Genomic DNA, 15,638 nt, shown 5'->3' with positions numbered 1-15,638 from the left:
TGAAACTTATCTAATACACTAGCTCAGAGTTCTTAACCTTTTTTTGAATCATGAACCACTTTGGCAGTCTAGTAGAGTCTATGGACCCTTCTCAGAGTAATGTTGTTAAATGTAGTAAATAGAATTACCATGGAGACCAGTTATATTGAAAATGAAATATATTGACTTTGAAAAATTGAAATATATTGACTTATCGAAATATTTTTTAGAACTTCACAAGACTCCAGATTAGAAATTTCTGATCAAATTCATATGGAAATCTAAGAAATAAACATTTCTTTCTTGTCAAGGCCCCAGGTATTTTCACATGTAGAGAGAAGGGTTTAATAAAGTATCAAGGAAATAACTATTGTTGACAATATGACTAGGAGTAATCACTTCCCAACCTTTTAGTGTTCAAAGTGTTCAAAGATTTCAGGCAGCACTCAACATAACCTGAAGCATAAGATTTTTTCCCAGGGACAATTTATCAGAATATAAACATCAATTGAAGTAATCTATCTCTTTAGAGTTGCATTGCTCTGCTATAGTTCTCCCTCTGGGCTCAAACTGGCCTGAGTTCTCCCTGTTTTTATGTGCTGCTCACCTGCTTGTATAGGCAATTGCACCTCCCCCACTTGTAATAATGCACTGGATGGTTAAGAAGATCTGGTACTTTTTTTTAAGGTTAACCTAAAAGTCTTGGATTTTAAAATCTTAAAATTTTATCTTAATACTTTGAATCCAATTTAGATGGAAACTTCAGTATGTGTTCTGCTTTTATGTTAGATAAGTACAATACAAATGTCAGAACACAGTATGTTTTGCTAATACATAAGTTATATAAAATAAAAGTACAATAGACATTTGTTCCTCAGAACAAGTCTAGAATTTCATATGACATTTTCCTTTTTCCTTATATGGCAATGATTTTGATCATAGTGATAAAAATATCAAAAATCCATATTATGCCCAAACTATCTTAGGCTACTGGAAAATGGTCCCACATTGATGCATTGTTGGTGGAGTTGTGAACGAATCCAACCATTCTGGAGAGTAGTTTGGAACTATGCTCAAAAAGTTATCAAACTGTGCATACCCTTTGATCCAGCAGTGTTACTACTGGGCTTATATCCCAAAGAGGTCATAAAGAAGGGAAAGGGACCTGTATGTGCACAAATGTTTGTGGCAGCCCTCTTTGTAGTGGCTAAAAACTGGAAACTGAGTGGATGCCCATCAGTTAGAGAATGGCTGAATAAATTGTGGTATATGAATATTATGGAATATTATTGTTCTGTAAGAAATGGCCAATAGGATGATTTCAGAAAGGCCTGGAGAGACTTACACGAACTGATGCTGAGTGAAATGAGCAGGACCAGGAGATCATTATATACTTCAACAACAATACTATATGATGACCAATTCTGATGGACCTGGCCATCCTCAGCAATGAGATCAACCAAATCATTTCCAATGGAGCAGTAATGAACTGAACCAGCTACGCCCAGAGAAAGAACTCTGGGAGATGACTAAAAACCATTACATTGAATTCCCAATCCCCATATTTATGCCCACCTGCATTTTTTTATTTCCTTCACAAGCTAATTGTGCAATATTTTAGAGTCTGATTCTTTTTGTACAGCAAAATAACGGTTTGGTTATGTATACTTAATGTGTATCTAATTTATATTTAAATATATTTAACATCTACTGGTCATCCTGCCATCTGGGGGAGGGGGTGGGGGAGTAAGAGGTGAAAAATTGGAACAAGAGGTTTGGCAATTGTCAATGCTGTAAAGTTACCCATACATATAACCTGTAAATAAAAGGCTATTAAAAAAAAAAAAAAGAAAGAAAATGGTCCCAGAAGACAGGGATGGATAGTCTTAGTAACCAGATTCAGATTGTTCATAGTAGCAGAGGCAACTATAACTATAGGTTCAGAAGGGAGAAGATCTGGTCTGATTCTAGTATAAAAACTCAATTCAGAAAATGAAGTTGGAGATATAAATGTATAGGAGAAAATGCCCCGAATAATATGGGTGAAGAGAAGCCCATGAGGTGAAATGAAAAGAAAAAAATAACTTCACAAGTACAAGAGGGGCCCCAGAGAAAAGAAGGTTTGATCACAAAAATTCCAAAACTAGAACCTAGAAAAAAAATGAAAGCAAAGTGATAAGTGAAATCAGGAGGGAAAAAAACTGGATGAATTAATGACTTGGAGGATAGAAAACCTTACCCCAGGAGAGATGATTCATGAAAAATAAAATGGAGGCGAAAAAATTCAGTGATTTCACAAGACAATAAGAAATATTAGAACCAAGTGAAAAAGACTGGGAAAAAAAGAAAATGTTTATTTAGAAGGTAGAGTGGCTTATTATTGCTGTTTGGCTTTCATTCTCAAAGAGGACAATAACATGCAAGTGAATCAGATTAAAGCAAGCAAAGCCTGTGCAAAGACACCAGCCTCATTTTCATCTCAGGGACCATCTGGGTCCCATGGCTAGATGTAGATCAGGACAATTGTAGTTGGCTCTGAATACAGTAGGAAGACCTTAGCCTTTTTAAGCTAAGATCTTTAATAGATTTCAGTCTGACTGAAGCAACACCCAATTAGTGATTAAGGATAAGTAACAAATAAAGCAGAGAAACAAATGAAGCCTCTTTTACCTAGGCAAATGTGTGTGTGTGTGTGTGTATTAATCTGAGAAGGGAAGAACCTCAGGATTTCTTGCCCAAAAAGAAACAAATTGCTATTTACATGTACTCTGAGCCAGTCAGGGCAATAACCATATGGGGCTTGGGTCAGTTTTATTGTTGGTCAATTAATGAGAACTAGAGTGTTTTGGGTTTAAGGCATGGTTCTAACCTGTAAATCCCAAGATGTCTTGCAAGATTTCAGTGTCATCAACTCAACCTACGCTCTCATCCCTACCATTTGGTTGAGGCAAACAGAGAACCAACAGATGAATCTAAAGAATTGGAAGTTTAATAGATGGCAGCAAAGAGCAAATAAGTAAGTTCAACAACTAGCATAAACCCTGGAGAAGATAGGTATAAATAACATCACTAAATGGTGATAACAAGATGATAACATCATTAAAGAGCATCAGAAGCCTTGCACATAGGAGATAAGAAGTTCCTTGGCTATGTATGTCCTATGGCCATACATCTCTCCTTAGTATAGCCTCTCCATACATATTCTCTGCCTTTGTTCTTCTCTTACTGGTGTAATGTTACACTTGAGAGCTTGTAACCTAAGTGTACATGAAGGGAACTCTTATTGTCCCTTTATTTTCTTTGTTATTTGATTATATATTTTTATATTAATAGCTTTTTTATTTTTCAAAATATATGTGAGATAGTTTTCAACATTCACCTTTGTAAAACCTTGTGTTCCAATTTTTCTCCTCACTTTCTCCTCCCCTGGACAGTAAATAATTCAATATAGATTAAACATGTACAATTTTTCTAAATATATTTCCACATTCATCATTCTAGCTCATTTTACAGATTAGGAAGTTAAGGTAGAGTTAAGTAACTTGCCCAAAGTCACAAAGCTAGCACTGGACTGAATTTGAACTCAATAAGATGAGTTCTCCTGATTTCAAGTCCAGTGCTTATAGTCCACTGCACACAGAATATTTATGTCTGGTTTCTTTTTCTCACTTCAACTTTAAATTGATTCAGAGGGTAGATAATTGATTGTTAGTGAGGCTTGTGGCCTGTTGTAGATTTTGACAAAAATTTTTGTTCAGCCAAATATAATGAGATTATCAAATCTTTCTTAGAATGAACTCAATAGTCTTTCCCCCAGGCAATCTTTGTTGCATCTTTATTGAATTTAACTGTATTTCTACTCAATCAGAGCTCTGGCCTTGGTTCCTGGACCTCTGGATGAGGGAGTACATATGACTTCACCTATTCCTACTTTAGATAAAGTAGGAGGTCTGCCCTGGACCAGACCATGCAGCAGCATCCTTCATCTCTGTCTTGGACATTTTTCCAAATTCCATGTCCTTGGAATTCTTGACCTTGTGTTTTACCTGAAGCATATAAATTATGTGAACATTAAGTCTGATTCTACCCTTCAAAATTTCATTGGCAATTCTCACTTAGCATCTGGACTTAGTTTCAATGGGCTTACATGGTCTTGTTGACAGATGTATTCCTTCTAAGGTTTTTGTCTGTACCACATCAGCTTCTTCCAGTGACCAAAAGTAGGTTCAGAGAGTTTGAATTCCTTTTGAAGTCATATCTCAAGTTACTGTTTTCTGGCTGAGAGATAACTTCAGCTCAAGGCTCATGAGCATGGCAAAGGTCAAACCATTCTGAACTCAGATTATTCATTCTTCCCATTTCCCCCGTTCCCACAAAGGAGATCTAGTTCCAACTCTCCTAACTACAGTTTTAGAGTATTATTAAACCTATTTTGTACTTTAAATGATAGCAAGAGAACATTTCCAGCAAATGGAAGAATGAAATGAATTTAAAGACATTAAAAGGCAAAGCTGGGATTTGAACCCAGTATTCTTTCAATCTTACCATCCATTTAACCATACCACTTTTCCACTTTTATCATCATTTTGGCACCCTAAGGGGGTTCACACCATCACCCATATAATCCTTCAACAAATGAAATCAAGGCTTCATCTCTTAAAGTCTGGAATATTATCCTGAAAACAAGGGAACAATAGGGACCTTGTGCTGATATAAGCTTTTTATATTTTAGTAGGATTTGAATGAAAACACTACTGCAGTGTATCTATGAGGTCTAATCAGCAACTAACCAGGGACTAGCACTTAATAAGTGACTGATAAATGCTTAATGACTGGTTGTCAAAGAATTAAAATCAAACTGGATAGTCAGGTAGACTGAGTTGGTTCTCGGGAAACAAAGGAGAGAGAGCTGGTATTGAGCAAAGGAAACAGTAGCAAGATTTAATAAAGGTACAAGGCAGCCACAGATGAGAGGGCAACATTTTACAGCTTAAGGGAGTCAGAGGTATTGAAAAGAAACAAGGTTCCTCACAGTAAGGGTCAGTACTACAAAGTTTTCTTGGAGCAAAGCCTAGAGGAAGTCAGGAGAGGTCAGTCATGATTGCTCCAACAAGTCTCTTAGCTGCTGCTACTTTTAAGGCTGGTGTTTCTGATCTGTCAGCTTAGCCCCACCAAGCCTGGCCAATGTAATACAGATGTAAAAGGTCTCCTTTCATTTCTAGCCAGTTTCTATGGTTAGAGTGCTGGTCTAGGCAAAGGGTCAGAAAAAACAGTGTGAATTCTTCAGAGATGCAGAACTTGGCCCTTCAGCCTCTTCTTCATCACTGGCACTACCCACTGGGACTAGCTCAGGGACCTTGTTACAGCATGAACATCATCAGGCTGTCCTGTGATTCTGCTGAGAGATTTTCTGGTGACCTTGTAATTCCCTGTCATATATCATCGGGAATCACTTCAGTTCACACTGAACTTGTCTCCCACACTCTCCAGGACTCTGAAATAGTGCAATAACAGCAAATAAAAATGCTGACATTCTAACCACAGAGTAGCACTTCTGGTTAGGGCACAACATTGTGAAGTCCATAGACACAGATTGCTTGTTCATGTTTAAAATATTTTGAAGCAAAAAAACCAGACCAGTTCAAACCCATTGTACACCTGTAAAACCGTTTCCCAATTAATACGTTTCATCACTTCTTTCCAAGTCCACTGTAAATATACGAATGGTGCTGCTATTACAGACTTATGACAGTTTTAAGGACTCTTGAGAAGAAGCTGTCTAGGCAGCTAAATGATGCAGTAGATAGAAGGCTGGACCTGGAGGCAGGAAGAAATTCAGTCATTTTTCAGTCATGTATGACTCTTTGTGATCCCTTTTGGGGTTTTCTTCACAAAGACACTAGTATCTTTGATGGACTATTTCCTTCTTCAGGTCATTTTACAGATGAAGAAATAGAGTTAAGTGACTTGTATAAGTTCACATATCTGGTAAATTACTGAGGTCAGCTTTGAACTGAGGAAGATGAGTCTTCCTGACTCCAGGCCTGGCATTCTTTCTACTTCACCATTTAGCTGCCTCCAGGATGATAAATCCAGGTTCAAACGCTAGCAGGGTAGCCCTGGGCAAGTAATTTAATCTCTAGCAGAATCAGTTTCCTCACTTTTAAAATGAAGATAATAATAGCACCTAACACACAGGGTTGTTAAGTGAGATAATGCCTGTAAAGTGCTTTGCAAACCTCAAAGCAAAATATAAATATTAATGGAAGTAGAAGAAGGAAAAGGAGAAGGAGGTTCAAGACATCTACAACAATCAAATGACTTCACTGAGAATCAGAGACTTCAGTTTCAGTACCAATTCTGACACTTTGTAGGTATCTGATTAGGGTGAAGTTACACAGCCTCTCTGAGCCTCAGTTTCCTCATCTGTAAAACTGAAAAAAATACTAACTAATCTTTCAAAATCGTTGGGAGAAAGGAACTTAATGAAACTTGAAGTATTTACAAAAATGTGATTTATTGCTATTAAGCAATGAGACTGACATCACTGAGAAGAGAGGTGATAATCAATTAAAATAATACCCAAAAAGGATTTAATTATGATCCATTATAGCAAGGGTGGATGAATATTAAAATGAATTTTACAGATGATTAAGGAATTGCCTTCTCTAGTCATTCTTAAGAACAATAGAAATATTCTGACCGGCAGCTGTGGGGGCGCTCCTCTGATCCCAGAGATCTCTCTTTATGATTAATTAATTTTGTGATTAGCTAACTTCTACATGTTCCATTCAGATACTTTGAAAAAGTTATGCAATATTATATAATTCCTAATATTCCAAAAACAGTTGTAGGCAGTTAAATAGTACAATGCATAGAATACCAAGCATTGAGTCATGAGGACCTAATTTCATTTCTAGCCTCTGATCCTTTCTAGCTGTGTGACCAAATCATTTAACTTCATTTCTCTCAGTATCTTGCAGGGTTATGAGAATAAAAAGAGATAATATTTGTAAAAGGCACTTAGCACAGTGCTTAGCACAAAATTGGCACAAATGCCAGTCATTATTATTACAACAGAAATCCCCAAAGACAGAGATGTTGATGATAGTTTTTATTAAGGAGTAAGTACCATAATAACCTTGTGTGGTGAACCTAGTACCAATTAAAATTATATATATATATATATATATATATATATATATAATGTAAAAACACTTCATACCCTTTAAAATTCTATGTAAATGGTAGCTATTATTTTTTTCTGATGCTAGAGTTTATGATATTTGAGGGGATAGACTTACTTTGGAATAATATGGTTTGCAAGAAAGCACAATATATAATCAATGAAACAAAATGACTCATCTTGAAATGCTTTTACCTCAGTATATTGGCTGTGGCTTTCCTTTCTTGGGGTAGAAGGTCTGGGTCTCTCAAGACTTCCTCCAGCAAATTTAGGACATTCATCTTTAGCTCATTGTTGAGTTCAAAATCCTATAAAATAAAAATAACTTGAGTCGAGTTGAAGACTCGAAATATGTTAAACCATGTGTCACCGTTTTCCAGGTTACATTCCTACATAACAATTGGGCCTTGATTTATCTAGGTTATTATATTTTTAAATATTCTGCATGTGATAAAAGGATCTGTTAAATTCAGCTTTGGCATTATATTTGATTCTGCCATTAGGAAAATGATAGATAAAGTAACCAATTCAATTCAACAAACAAATTTTAAATGCCTTCTACATTTAACAAAATAAATAACATACAATAATAATGTTCTGGGCAATAATAATAATAATAAAAGGAAAATGTATGAAGGTAAGTTTGCATTTATTGGTCCATTGGTACTTATTAAGCACCTTCTCGTGGTAGGCACTGTGTTAGACACCATATTTTATTTATTTTTTGGTGCGAGAATACACAAAGAAGAATGAGACATGCATGATTCCTACACTCATGGAATATATGGTCTAGTTGACTACAACTATAGAGCTGCCTTTTCGTAGCATAAGGAAATACAATTGTGACAGTTTAGATTTATTTTTCCTGCATGTTTTATTATATGCTGCTCTTAGCTTAAAGGTAAATTTTTTGTTATTTAAAATGATGCAAAAGCAATTTCTGGCATATGTAACTACATGTTTATGGATGAAAGAGCCCAAATAACTAAAAGAAAAAAAAATTCAGCATATTCTTGGCCTTGCAGAAACTGACCTACTTTTCAAATTCTCCATCTCTATAAATGTCTTTCATCATTTGATTAATTCCTGTCATTACCATGAGCTCACATATCAGTCTGACCTTGGTTTGGGGGGTTACATAATAATGAATTTTAAACACTCTACACATGCATTTCACAATTCAGTGTCTGTTTCCTTGGGTATGAAAGGCACAGGGCACACTGAGTATCGAGAATAGGCATAACAAGGTAGCACTGACCACTGGATCTCAGCCATTCATTTCTATTTCTTTTATGCACCGAAGAGGAAGAAAAGTGCAATATTTTTATTGTTATTTTCTCTATTTTTTTTCCTTTTCAAGGTATAATGGTTTGAGAGAAGTTTAATCTCCAAAGTCCTTACTCAGGATGTCCTAATGACATGTCCTAACTCAAAGTCATGTTACACTTTACAGGTTGCAATGCACGTTTCCCATAATATCCACTCCAAAAGAGGTTTTTTTCCTACTGTATATTCCTTCCACACCATATACTTCACATAGTCTGCCTCTCTATCAAAGATTCTCATAGCATTTAGAGGCCATTTTTCTTTGTGCTAGCTGATAGGTTAATTTACCACTCAAGTCTTCAAGTACTTATATATTTAATAGTATAATTAATCTGGTTAAAGCATAATAGGAAGTATTGGATATAGTGTAGTGGATAGAGCACTATCCTAAGGTCTAGCTCTTGGCTTGAAACTAATTGTGTGAGGATGAGCTAAGTTATTTAACTTCTCATAACCTCTATAAAAATGGAAATAGGCCTTTATAGACAGTCAGCTTCAAGGACAAGTCTATCCCTCTGTATCAGTTGCAAGAAATGATGAAAGGAATGGTTTTAGGGAAACCTGGGAAGAATTACAAGAACTGATACAGAGTAAAGGGAGCAAAACCAAGAAAACAGTTCATACAATGACAATTATGTAAAGATAATTTTGAAAGACTTAAGAATTCTATTCAATGCAATGACCAATTATGGATTTTAGAATACCAATAATGACATATACCATCTGTCTCCTGTCAGAGAGATATACACTCAAAATGCAGAACAAGACATACATTTTTGCACATACCAATGTGAGATTTTGTTTGTTTGTATGTGTACTTGTTGCAAGAATTTTGTTTTTTTTTTCCCTTTTCCTTTTTAATTTGGAGAGGAAGAAAGGAAAATGAAAACTAGAAATAAGGAAGGATCCCTCTGAAAGAGAGATAGAAATAGACAGAGATAGAGAAGAAAACAGAAGGCCCCAACAGACTTACAGAAAAATAAAATAGCTTGAAAATTATATATTGAAATTTTAAATATTTAAAAAAGAAAAATAAGCACCACATAACAGAAATTCATGGTTTCATATGCAATCTGCTGTATTCCATAACACGTAGAGAAATTTTATTTGTTGTTTATTAAGTTCAGAATAAAGAAAAATGGGGGGGGGGAAAATTCCATCTTTTAAATGGAATAGAAGAAACAAGGAGAATTGTTATTCTGAACCTGTTTCTGAATGATGAAAAGAGACTGATGATTGAAATAGAGATGATAAGATTGAAGGCAAAATTATATTGGGAACAAATATGATCCAAAGAGGAAAAGACCCCCTTAATTGGATGATATTAACGAACTATTCAAATCTTATTTTGCTTCTTTTTTCTTCCAGAGAGAATAGAGCTTTGGAATCAGAAGAAAAGAAGAAAGATAATTACTAATAAAGAAAAACCTCTAAGAAACCAATGGTTAAGCAGCCTCTAGCAGACTTTAATGAGCTTAAGTAATGAAGCCTGGACAAACTATATCCTAGGATACTGAGAGAACAATACAGAAATATTCAACTCAACATTCTTTGTTGTAATGCTATAGCAACTACAAAATAAAAAAAATCATTACTTTGTCAGGTAGGAAAAGGGTTGCCTTATCTCAGTTAAAATTAGAATATTAATAATATATGTGGCTAATATTTTTGTATTTATCTAGAATTTATAACCTTGGCTGCATGCACCTTTCCATTGTTTATTTCTAGCTCACCCGAAGAAAGAAAATGCATCCCATGAGAACTGGTTCTTTGGACAGAAATATGAGACTGCAAAAGGCACACTTTTTGAGGTACATCAGCAAAGGATTCCACAAGGTGGCACTCCAGAGACAGCTGCACAAAGCACTACGGCCACTGAAAAGCTTGGTAACCTCCTATCTGCCAGCTACAAGCCTGGGGAATGATTTGGAAGTTTCTTCTCTAACTTTCAGAGCTTTGCTATTCCCATTTACCAGGGAGGAAAAGGAAGGTCAAAGAGATGAAGTTCAAGGTTATACAGCTAGTAAGGGCAAGAGCCAGGAACAGGAAAGATGTAACCAGGTTTCTAAATACATAAAAATTCATAGAGAATGTTAGGAAAGTCGTTTTGAGCTGCTCAGCTTAGCTGGAGCACAAGGGAACTGTGGGAGACTATTCTGGGAAGGTAATTTTGAGTAGATAACTAAGGGTCTTGAATAATTGATAGATTATACTTGTTCAATAAATGATCAGAAGCTACTGAAGTTTTGTGATTATAGGAATGATGTGATCAGTTGTGTTTTAGGAAGATTAATCGGTTTATATACCTAAAAGATTGGAAAACTGAAGGAAGGGGGAAGGGATACAAGTTGGAAAGCTGTTGTAGTATTGTTTAGATAGTGGTAATGTGGAACTGAGTAGCTAGGTACAGTTTGTGTTTAGGCTGCAGAACGCTCGATGGTGCAGGGATATATATATATATCTTCTTTTGTATTTATTTTGTATCTCTATGAGTACTCACCCACCCCTAATGCAGATCAAATCTCTCTCTATCTCTAAAGTAGTCACTCTCATGATAAAACTCTCCCATTATTTTGGCCAATTATATATATAATAGTGGACCTGGAGTCAGAAGATTCCTCTTCATGAGTTCAAATCTGACCTCAGACACTTACATCTGTGTCATTGTGGACAAGTCACTTTACCCTGTTTGCCTCAGCTTCCTCATCTGTATTATGAGCTGGAGAAGGAAATGGCAAACCACTCAGTGGAGTGGTTTTATATATATATATATATATATATATATATATATATATATATATATATATATATATGTATATATATATATATATATATATACACATATATATATATATATATATAATTGTCAAATGGGATCATGAAGAGTCAGACATAATTCAATACCATCACCACAACAATATAAGATTGAACCATGCAGTATGAATGGAAATTAAATTCAATAACTTTTTTAAAAAAACAAAGTACTATGAAAGGGGCTCAGGGTACAAAGACAAAAAAACACCAAAAACAATCAAAGCCACCCTTTGGTAGGTAGCATATACCCTCCAAGAACTTACACACGCACATATACATGATGCAAAGTAAAATTCAATCAAGGCAAAAGACCCTGGACAAGGAAGGAAGACATTGCTTTCAGCTGAGTAATGAGGTTTTTTTTGTTTTGTTTGTTCTGTTTTTGAAGGTGGAACCTAACAGAGCCCTTCATTAAAATCACACTTTGAAATCTCATCGGAGCATGGAAAAACCCTCAGTACTCTATGGGTTCTCTAAGGCTATGCTCATAAATTTCAAGTTTCAATAATTCCTTGCAAGTTAGAAAGGTGTCAGATTCAGGATTTATAACTGGCTGTGTATACTAGCTACCCAAAGACCAGCCTAATTAATTCTGGAGAGTTTTATCATGAGAGTTACTACTTTAGAGGTAGAGAGAGATTTGATCTGCATTAGGGGTAGGTGAATACCCACAGAGATAAAATCATATGAGATTTGTTCATTCTTTGTATTTGCCATCACAATGGCAAATGAGTGGGAAGAAGGAAGGAAGGGAGGGAGGAAAAGAAGGAAGAAGGAAGGAAAGAATAAAGGAGAACAGGAAGGAAGGAAGGAGGAAGGGAGGTAAGCAAGAAGGAAGGAAGAAAGGAAATAGAAAAGAAAGAAGGAAAGAAAGAGGGGAAGGAAGGAAGGAAGGAAGGAAGGAAGGAAGGAAGGAAGGAAGGAAGGAAGGAAGGAAGGAAGGAAGGAAGGAAGGAAAGAAGGAAGGAAAGAGGGAAGAAGGAGGAATAGCTTTGTACTGGGTCAAAAAAATCTAACAAGCTGGCCAATTAACTAGGTTTATAAGGAAAAAAATATAAAATAGTGAAGAAACAAAACAAATATGTCCAGTACTTCGATCAAAGATTTAGAACTGGCAGGGAAGAACCTTAAAATCCAACATTTTTATTTTAGAGAGGAGAAAAATAAGGTTCTTAGAGATGAAATGACTTGTCTAGGTTTTCCTCACAAATTAAGAATCATAGGCAGGCTTTGGAAAGCCAGGACTTCATAAATTCAAGAGCAGCATTCTATTTACTTTATCATGCTAACTCTCAAACTTAAATTATTCCCTAAAGTTCAATCTTTTTGAAGATGGGCTTTTTTTTAAGACAATTGGGGAAATTTTAGTAATCTTCTAGTTACACCCTAATTAATTTGCCAAGTTATTGGAAAAATCTGACAGTAATGAGAATTATGATGACAATTTTTTCATTGTAGCTTAATATTCATGAAATCTATGCTACTAAGTTCCATTTGGGGCTACCTTTTCCTAAGGGAGACAGCAAGGTGTTTCACTGGCTCAAACAGCACTAAAGCCAAATCCTCTGCTGATTGATTCACATAATGAAGAGTCTAGAAAACAGAGAACAATCACCTGCCTTTTGTGTAGCTTTAGTTCGACATTAAAATTTATTATTAATAAGTTGAACAATTTTGGGAGTATGGTGTGCTTTGAAATCTACTTTTCATGTACCTCTCTGTAATTTCTTTTGTAAAGTTTCCTGAGATGAATATGGGGACCAGAGGGAGTTCTATAAGGATTGAATGGGAGTTGCAAGGAATTGCTAACCCTAAGTCATAGAGTACAAGGAAAATTGAAGAGAAAGAGAATATTAACACATGAGAAGATTAGAGAAAGCTTTATGAAGGACATGGTACCTGAATTGAACCTTAAAGGAAGACAAACTTACTAAAAAGCAGAAAAGTAGACAGTTTATTCTGGGTATGGGGAACATTTTGTGGTGTCTTCCCAAGGTCATCCAATTCACATAGGACTTGGGACTTCAAAGCTATCTTCACTAAGTTGAATCTTTATTCTTATTTCAATGTACTAGAATATAACAATTTCCATTATGAGAATTACTGACATTTTTAAAAATGATATCAACATTCAACCCTGTATTTTCCACTGTACTCTACCATGACCACAAAAATGTGTTAAATATGTAGTTCATGTTGCAAAAAAAAAGGAGAAAGAAACTGTAGGGCATCTGTCATCGAAGACTTTGAAATGTTGGTCAAAATCTGAAGGTTTTAAACACTAAAAGAAGGTGCCAAAGATTATTTTATAATTTTCAGGAACTCTAAGGGTTTGTTGAGCAATAATAAATTTCTTGGGAATTCAAACTGAAGCAGAATATACAAGAAAAGGGAGCTTAAAGTAGAGAAATTCACTTTTTTTGGGGATGATGATTTTCCTTATCTTGTCCAGGCTACAAGAGCAGCAATTACTCATAGGCCTAATCCCACTATCGATCATCATGGAAACTTTGACTTACTTAGTTGGCTGGTTAATTCCTCCTTAAGCATTCAGATGAATTATAGTGTACATTATATTATATATCATATTATATCATATATAAAATATCATGTATTATACCAGTGCCAGAATAAGTATGAACATTAAAAACAGCTTTAGTAGTACTGCTGCTCAGAATTCCAAAGCTCAAGCAATTCACCAACCTCAGTTTTCTCCGGTAGTGGGGATGACAAGTCTGTGCCATCATGACCAAAAAGTAATTTGCATTTTAAGAGAAGACAATAAAGTGCCTTTTTAAAAATCTTATAATCCATAAGCATTTAGTTCATAGAAAGTAAAGTAACTAGTTGTTGAAAGAATTATTTATTTAATTAAACTCAGTAAAAGGTGAAGACAATTTTGGATAGGGCAAGCCATAAATAATATGCATCCTAATTCCAATTAAACTAGGTAAATGGGGTTTGGGGTTAATTTGAAAAAGGCAAGGGAGTTAGTTAGGCATATGAGGAGTGGGAGGCTATTAGGAGAAGGCATGGGGAGTAGGATGTGGGAAATATGTTAGCATAAAAATAACTGTGAAGAAACTAATGGTAACAAAAATGACTCCCCCTCAGCTAATAGGAAGGAGGGAGAGGGAGGGAATGGAATAAAATATATATTGAAAATACTTTTACCAGTCCTTGAAAAAAATTACATATTTTTATGGCTGCTGAGCTTTGGCCTCTAGTTCAGAATGGCTGTCTAGATCAGCATTTTAGAACATTGAACCTCAACCTAGAAAACCAACATTTCCCAAGCTCTCAAATTCAGACAAAGAGATTCATTTCATTTAAAAATCATTTCTCATAAAAAGGAATACTTTTCCAGACATCAATTTTTGGCTTCTCACTGAATGGCTAATTAACACAGACTTGGATCTTTAAAGACAATGCATGGTTGAAGACTCGAGGTTAATATCAAAAGTCTAGCAATTTAAAACTGCCTTTTCTTTCACTGACATCCTTGGTTAAATAACTCTGAATAGTTTTACTTAAATTACTTTTTGCTCCCACTATGATAATGGCCTGAGGAAAATTACCAAAATTTGATCCATAAGGAAAGGTATTGTTCTTGATTGATGAAGTTGGTAAGATGCTGTTGATTCCTTTCCCTGAGGAAAAGATTGTGTTTATATACATTTCTCATAAAAATCCCAGCAAAGCATAATTCTAGAGTTGGTAGGCAGGACATAATTTAGAAGATCATTGAGATCCCTTGGATCTTTATGTAAAAGATCCTGTGATACTGTAATCCTCTTGAGGAAATCTTTTTTGGGAGTGAGGGACAGAAGAGATTGTAAAGAAGGATGGGAACAAAGAATGAGGATGACATTAGATTTGGAAGGCACTATCATCAGTCTCTCTGAAACTAGCTATCTGTGCTTAAAAACAACTTCCTCCCATTCCTCCAGCCCAACAATAGCAAACAACACAAATGAACAAAAACTAGACATAGCTGTAGTACATAGATTCTGCATACAAAGTCCTTGTAATAGTCTCATCACTAATAAAAGTGTAAAATAACAACTTGTGAATATGGAACACTTTTAATGTTTCTAATGGAAACCTTGAGGGAATAGAGGCTTTGAGGAAAACAGGCAACTGCATCTTAGAGATTCACTGATTGACCTGTGGTCCCCCAACTATTAATGTCAGAACCAGGATTTGAACCTCATTCCCTTAATCTAAAGACCAATGTTATTTCTATGATACCATTTAGCCCCTCAATCAACTAAATGTGTACTTATATACTCAGAGATTCAGGTGGCAGAAAGTATGTGGCGTTACCTTCAGA

The 15,638-nt window shown here is 35.4% G+C and overlaps 1 protein-coding gene across 5 annotated transcripts in view; it reads right to left on the bottom strand.

The window, feature by feature from the left end:
- The window catches only part of RASGRF2 (Ras protein specific guanine nucleotide releasing factor 2), a 310,740-nt gene that overhangs the window by 41,049 nt on the left and 254,053 nt on the right, over positions 1-15,638 (bottom strand). For all 5 annotated transcript variants that reach the window (XM_012541399.2, XM_003759876.2, XM_031967027.1 and 2 more), the window contains one exon: positions 7,361-7,473. In XM_012541399.2, the coding sequence (XP_012396853.2) occupies positions 7,361-7,473 (113 nt within the window). The remainder of the gene's footprint in view (positions 1-7,360; positions 7,474-15,638) is intronic.

This window comes from Sarcophilus harrisii, chromosome 1 (genome assembly GCF_902635505.1).
Source record: "Sarcophilus harrisii chromosome 1, mSarHar1.11, whole genome shotgun sequence".
Taxonomy (NCBI): Eukaryota; Metazoa; Chordata; class Mammalia; order Dasyuromorphia; family Dasyuridae; genus Sarcophilus; species Sarcophilus harrisii.
This window is presented reverse-complemented; position numbering and strand designations above follow the sequence as displayed.